Below are 6,883 nucleotides of genomic sequence, written 5' to 3'. Positions count from 1 at the left end.
TGCAATCTACAATGCAGGGGCATGTGCAATCTACAATGCAGGGGCATGTGCAATCTACAATGCAGGGGCATGTGCAATCTACAATGCAGGGGCATGTGCAATCTACAATGCAGGGGCATGTGCAATCTACAATGCAGGGGCATGTGCAATCTACAATGCAGCTTGACAATGAGCCTAGATTAATTATAGCAGAAGCTGCCACTTACTAGTTTTGTTCAAGTCTCCACACAAAGTAGGTTTCTTTGAGGTGCAAACTTTTAAGTTGTAGTTAAAGAAATGCATAACAACATGACAATTAATATAAAACTGTTATTTGTTTTATATGCACTTCTTGACTACTTTCAGAGGTTTGCTGTATATTTAATAGAAAATTATGTTTCTGTTCAATCCTGCCTTGATGCCCGATGACGCCTGAGATAGGCACAGGCTCCCCGTGACTCGAGGTAGTTCGGATAAGCGGTAGAAAATGAGTGAGTAAGAGTGAGTTTCTGTTCAATCAGGATAGAGAATTCACCAGTACTGTTATATAACGCTGAATAACTGACGATGTTGTCGCCCCTTCAGTCCACTGCAGGATTGTGATCAACATTTGTTTACGTAAACCTTAAATCACTTGATCACCAACTCAATCTACCAGCAGATACAATAAGGGGCAATCGGTGCCTAATGAAACCATTAAAGAAATGAACAAGCATCAGTAAAATCTTACCCCAAACAAAACATTCTCCTCAGTCCCCCTAGGTTGGTGCCGAGGGCCAGTGGATCGCCTCTCTCTGGGAGGAGTACTCGCCTCTGGAGGGGTATGTGCATTGAGCAAGGCATGCTGGGATAATTGGTGGGACTCATTCCGCTGCAGCAGCGGCTCTGAGTACTCAGCGTCGAATAATTGACTGTCCTGTAGAGCTTGTGGAGTCACAGGCACAGCTGCCACTAAAGCACAGAAGACAGATGAGACAGAACACATTATTACTAATTCTAACATGTTGCACAATTTTTACATGAACTATATTATTGGCATAATAGTGTGTAAGATCTGTGAATGAAATTTAGCACATTCAACTTAAGAGCTTAAAAAGAAAATATTAAAACTGAGACATGAAATAATGAAATCCCAGTACACAATGGCAAAAATTACAGAAAAACTTTTCACCTGCTCCGGTCAGTGCTCTTTTCAGAAGTTTCTCGGTTTCTAAACAATCCTGCCGTGTTTCCTGATCCAGTTCACGACCATATGTCTTTAGCCACTGTCGCAAGGTGTCTAGAGGTTTGTCACCCTAATAGACACAAAATACACTCAAGAACATTTATCTCTAGAGTCATCTATCTCCCATCTACTAGTTAGTTAGTTCTCCCTGTCCTTTGTATTTATATCAGACCTTGTTATTGCGGACATTAACAGAAGCTCCTCTCTGCACCAGAAGCCGTGCAACGTCAAAGTGTCCACAACTCAATGCATCATGAAGGGGAGTTACCCCATCACAAAATGCCCCACCAGGATCATTTATGTTTGCCCCACTGTCCAACAGCAAGGCTACAACCCCTAAAACACACACAGGTGCAAAGCAAATCAGCTGTTGAAAGAAACAAGAAATTTCTAAACCAGAATATAAAAAAAAACTAACAGGACTGTATCTACAGATTAAATAGGGAAGGTTACAGTGAAAGGAAACAAGAATCTTTATACCTAGATGGCCATGGTTGCAGGCTTCATGTATTGGCGTCCAGCCGCAGTGATCTCTGGGGTTTAGTGGATGACCCTGTTGCAGAAAAAGAGCAGAAGTTCAATTAAAAAAATCAACAGAGCTGATCTGGTGCGTTTGGGAAATACGTTCAGCTTACCTGCTCTACCAGGTAATGGACCTGCTTCATGTTGCCCTCAATGCAGGCTCTGTGGAGCGCAGTTTCACCCTTCTCATTTCGGCGGTTCCACTTTTTATACACACACATATATATATATACACACACCACATACACACACAACATATATATATATATATATATATATATATATATATATATATATATATATATATATATATACACACACACACACACACACACCACATACACACACAAGTAAGAAACAAACATTTATAATAAAAAAAAAATGTAACATAAAAATGGCAAATAATTAAAATGTTAAACAAGTTTCTTACCCTGCCAGTTTTCCTCCTGCCAGTCACAAGCTTATCATAACCGTCCAGGTCATCATCTGCACAGTAAACAACATAGTATGGTACATACGAGCATGACCATTATTACATTATAAGCACCTCTGTGAATATTATCCTCTTTGACTTCTGTACCAGAATCTGAAAGCTGTATGTCACTGTCCATAGGTTCACTATTCTGCAGTTCCTCTTCCTCCTCTTCTTCGTCACTGTCCTCCACACGGCAGCCCTCTGCCTCACACAGCTCCTGGAGACGAGCCTCCGTGCTGTCAGCACCTGCTGAACTAGCACGCTTTTGTGACTGCAGCCACATCCTCAGAACACGTCTCTGCAGCAAAGAACCCGAAGCACAATCAAAGCAAAGACAGACATTGGGGAGTTAAGACATTAGGCATTAAGGAATTCTTAGTATTTTGTGTTTAGATATAAAGTGGGGAAGGTTTCATGTCAGTTAGGCAGGATGGAGGTACAAAATAAGTGGAAATGCCTCCATAGTACAACAGATACAACAAATTTGTCATGGAAAAGTGGAACAGGAAAACTGAACATGGACAGTGAATTACCTGGAGTTTGCTTTGAGCTGCTCGCTCAGCACAATTCAGAGCAGCAGTGTAACTGTTGTCCACCTCCTCCAGGCTCACACCGTGCTCCTCCTGACAGCTCGCGATGTTCAGCCACGTTTCACACTCCTGCCACACGTACATGAAACAATCAATGAGCAAGTCTGGAAACTAATTTATCTAATCTTATTCACAAATAAAAGATAAAACGCCAGTGTATGTGTGCAGCAGTACCTCTTTGGGATTGCCTTCTCTCAGCTTCAGCTCATGTCTGTAGTGCTCTAAAGCTTTCCTGTGCTGTCGAAGGTCAGAATATGTGGCTGCCAGAGAGACGTGGATTACAGCCAGCTCTCGAACAGGTTTCCCCAACTGTTCGGCACATGACAGCTAAAAACACAGATGTTAAATTTAAAGTTTGGTTAATAGCATTAAGGCAATATACCAAAAAACAATGCAAGCAGTATACAAATCACCAGCAAACACATAGTTCAGCCACAGAAAATGGTTTGCCAAGAGATGACAGGATAACAGTGAGAAAGATGACGCAGGTCCCAAATGGTTGAGCCTCAAACACCCTGAATGGTATCGTATATGATTACTAATTAACCCCATGAATGTTTATTGATACATTACCTCCGTTTTGCAGTTCAGCTTTTCAAGCATGGAAAATGTATCAGTTTCTCTGACCTGCTACGTTTCGCTACTCAAAACAGTTTAAGACGTCTCTCTCTGCAGCTCGTCTAAACACACAGCCATTTAAGAGCACCCTTAAAACAAACTTTCTGTAAATGATTCTTTGCATAGGGCCAAATATGTATTCAAGACATTTACATTTTCCAGTATTTGGCAGATGCACTTATCCAGAGCGACTTACATTATCTCATTTTTTTTATGCAACTGAGAAATTGAGGGTTAAAGGCCTTGCTCAGGGGCCCAACAGTGGCAACCTGGTGGACCTGGGTTCGAACTCACAACCTTCCGATTGGTAGCCCAACACCTTAACCACTAGGTTATTATTTGTTTTATTCTGACCCATCTTCTTAATATTTACATAAATTAACACTTTCTTTCTTTCACAGCTATTACTGATGGTTTCAAGATGACCGTCAACATGTTTTCATCTATTTAAAATTTGTACGGTGTATTTACCTAGCAGCTATAATCTTCCTTTGTTCAGAATTAGATTTAAAAAGAACAGCATCTTGCCTGTGCGTGATAAGCTTCCAGAGCTTTGGAATAGCAGCCCACTTTACAGTAGAGATCTCCCAGTCCCTCTGCAAGACCCAAAGCCTCCTGAGAGACGGTGTTACTGACAGCTGCCATAGCTTCCTCCAGTTGACAGCCACGGATTGCTGTGGAAACAGCGTTCAAACACAACAGCACAGAGAATTGAACTGATAAAAATAGTAACACACCTACTCTTTTTTTTTTCTTTTTCATTTTCCAGGCCCTGAAAATAGTCAATAAAAGCCTATCCACTTTCCCTCACCATATCTCAGGTCTCTTTTGACTGCCTCTCGTTCTGCAGGCTGCTGGGAGCCGAGGCGAAAGGCCTTCTTCAGAGAGCGACGGGCTGCCAGCAAGTCACCCAGATTCAAAAGAACCTACAAATAGAAAATATGTAAGACACAGTAAGAGCACAGACAACTCAACATCTTTATAACCATGGAATCAATATACAGGCCCTGGATGTTTAAAACGCTACACTCTAGGAAGTATTATTGTCTTCACAGATTGGTTATTTGCTGCTCACAATTTTAATATGTAACTAATTTTATGTTACTTTAATCAGTCCCATTTTATCCAATGTTTTTTATAGTATATATTGTGAACATATCTGAAGATAGTTGTTCCATTTAAATAATTTTACAAGATTCTGCCCTCTGCCAGTCATGTGTTCTAATTAACTGTTCACCTGCTGCTCACCTTGCCGATAGCGTTGAAGCACTCGCTCTCACTAAACTTGTCACTCATCTTGCGTGCACACTCTTTACTCTTCTCAAAGCAGCGCATTGCAAGAGAGTGCTGTCCGTTTCTGAAGTGAATGCTGCCCAGATTGAAGTTGGCACGGTAGAGATCCTCCAGCAGATTGTTCTTCCTAAGAAAGAAGAAAGATCTGGTTTAATTGCAATACCAGTGGTGTCTATGTTCTATGTAACAAGCATGCAGTACAGAGTTGACACAGGTTATAAATACAAGTGTCTCACTCTGCGATGTAGATACTCTGGCGGATGAAATCACTGCAGCGTTGCGGTTCCTTCAGGCCGTCAAACACAAAGCCCAGGTTCAACAACAGACGTGCTCTCATTTCACTCAGCTCACGTGCTGACACGGTCCCTGCGATGCATACATAGCTACAGTTTTATTCAAAAACACTGTCACTTTGCACTTTTTATTTGGGAAGAGCTGCTTAGAAAAGTGGTCAGAAAAAAGTGCAAAGGAACCTTCATTCAACTTGGAAATCCAAGTCAGGAACTCAATTGCCAATACACCTACCATCACATCATTACGGGGGTGCAGTTAATGTTAGTGTTCAAGGGCAGGGTTAGCATTTGTACCTTATCTTATGACTACATTCATAGAAAATCAAACAAAATACAACACCACTGCAATTTTCAAATGATCTCATAAGTACATTTTGCCTTGCCCACCTAAGTTCACATTTAGTATTCTTGCTTGTAAGCTACATGTCATGGCTTCCTATAATGGACAGGAGTCCCTTGTGTACTCTCAGGCTCCAGATTCAGCAAAAGGCTAACCATGATGAAACAGTTAGTGCAGTAAAATGAATTAAGTGATGACTCTGCACTGTTGTGTCACATGACAAACAACCCTAGTCTTTAGTACTAGAAGGTCATCGAGTGAGCGCAAACCTTCTAGACGTCCGTCTAGTATAGCCAGGCTTTTCTTGAAAGCATCTTCTGCTCGCTTCAGGCTGTCCTGAGACTGATCGGAGTCATGAAGGAAGAGGTAAGTGCGACCAATTGTGGCCAGAGCTCTTTGCTCCTCGGCTGCATCGTTTACAGAGCGAGCAAGGTCCAGATGCAGTCTCTGATGCTGGAAGAGACCATCAGCGGTGTGTTGAAGACAAAGATTATTTCACAGACATTACCGTGTCAATCGAAAGGTGACTGTTTTACCTTGAGAGCAGCTTCGATGTTTCCAAGTTCTGCGTAACATTCTCCTATCTTCCGATTGGCTACAGCACAGCCGATGATGTCATGAGAAACCTCAGACAGAGCCAGTTCCTGTTGATGCTCCTCTATGGCAGCCTGGTAATCACCTGAAGCACAGACAAAACAGGCATATCCAGAACATTCACTGTAAAACACACAGGCAATTCTGAGAACCACTAAGAACTGGATTTTGGGTTGGGATGAATTTCCATCATCATACCATTCTTGGCTAAAAGTTCTCCGAGCTGATTGCACAGATTGGCTTCCTCCTTCAGATTATTGCTGATCTGGGCTTTGCTTTTGGCTTTCTGTAGTTCTGTAGATTAAATAATATAAACAGGATGAAATGACTTGACACTGAAATACACAGAGGTTAGTTTGTGTTAGTGAGGGCGAACTTACGCTTGATCTCCTTGGTGCTCATTGTGCCGTTGCCCAGCAGCCGCTAGCAGCCGTTAGCTAGTCTGCTAATCGGACAGACTACTGACAAATCAACAAAAACACACAACACAAGCAGCAGCCTGCGTGTTCTACATACGACTATCTTGTTCCGAAAACCGCGTGTTTTAAACAATGATACGATTCGATTACAACCGCGATCCTTCGTTTATACATGAAAATATTAAAAATACGTCAGGGATCCACTTCGGTTCGACCTCCGTTCACAACAAGGCGCCAAGAAGTCTATCGCACTCTGATTGGCTGTTCGCTGAACACGTCACCGGGTAGGTAGTCACTAAAGCCCCTCCTCCACCAACTCTAAACAAAGACGACTTGTTATTAAGCGTAATTGACAGAATTACGGTCTTGTTTTTTTAGTTTAGATTTTACAACTAATTTTATAGACGAGTTAAGAAGTTTATTTTGTGCGCTTTTGCCACTCAGGTGGCTCTGTAAAGTGACACTAGTGGTTTAGGTTTCTTCCTATAAATGAAAATGTAGTAAATTTACTTTTTCTGTAAAAAAAAAAAAAAAA

At 41.6% G+C, this 6,883-nt stretch overlaps 1 protein-coding gene across 1 annotated transcript in view; it reads right to left on the bottom strand.

Annotated features, from left to right (window-relative positions):
* tonsl (tonsoku-like, DNA repair protein) overlaps nucleotides 1-6,621 on the bottom strand; it is a 16,854-nt gene extending 10,233 nt beyond the window's left edge. Inside the window, exons 1-17 of the mRNA XM_027172774.2 lie at nucleotides 6,310-6,621; nucleotides 6,128-6,223; nucleotides 5,872-6,014; nucleotides 5,605-5,788; nucleotides 4,939-5,068; nucleotides 4,658-4,829; nucleotides 4,221-4,335; nucleotides 3,938-4,083; nucleotides 2,966-3,118; nucleotides 2,735-2,860; nucleotides 2,307-2,499; nucleotides 2,157-2,212; nucleotides 1,840-1,929; nucleotides 1,685-1,757; nucleotides 1,377-1,540; nucleotides 1,151-1,274; nucleotides 710-930 (exon numbers count right to left, since the gene is read on the bottom strand). Of these exons, the coding sequence (XP_027028575.2) occupies nucleotides 710-930; nucleotides 1,151-1,274; nucleotides 1,377-1,540; nucleotides 1,685-1,757; nucleotides 1,840-1,929; nucleotides 2,157-2,212; nucleotides 2,307-2,499; nucleotides 2,735-2,860; nucleotides 2,966-3,118; nucleotides 3,938-4,083; nucleotides 4,221-4,335; nucleotides 4,658-4,829; nucleotides 4,939-5,068; nucleotides 5,605-5,788; nucleotides 5,872-6,014; nucleotides 6,128-6,223; nucleotides 6,310-6,331 (2,208 nt within the window). The 5' untranslated portion in view covers nucleotides 6,332-6,621. The remainder of the gene's footprint in view (nucleotides 1-709; nucleotides 931-1,150; nucleotides 1,275-1,376; nucleotides 1,541-1,684; nucleotides 1,758-1,839; nucleotides 1,930-2,156; nucleotides 2,213-2,306; nucleotides 2,500-2,734; nucleotides 2,861-2,965; nucleotides 3,119-3,937; nucleotides 4,084-4,220; nucleotides 4,336-4,657; nucleotides 4,830-4,938; nucleotides 5,069-5,604; nucleotides 5,789-5,871; nucleotides 6,015-6,127; nucleotides 6,224-6,309) is intronic.
* Between the last annotated feature and the right edge of the window lie 262 nt (nucleotides 6,622-6,883).

The sequence above is a fragment of the Tachysurus fulvidraco genome, chromosome 12, assembly GCF_022655615.1.
Source record: "Tachysurus fulvidraco isolate hzauxx_2018 chromosome 12, HZAU_PFXX_2.0, whole genome shotgun sequence".
Taxonomy (NCBI): domain Eukaryota; kingdom Metazoa; phylum Chordata; class Actinopteri; order Siluriformes; family Bagridae; genus Tachysurus; species Tachysurus fulvidraco.
This window is presented reverse-complemented; position numbering and strand designations above follow the sequence as displayed.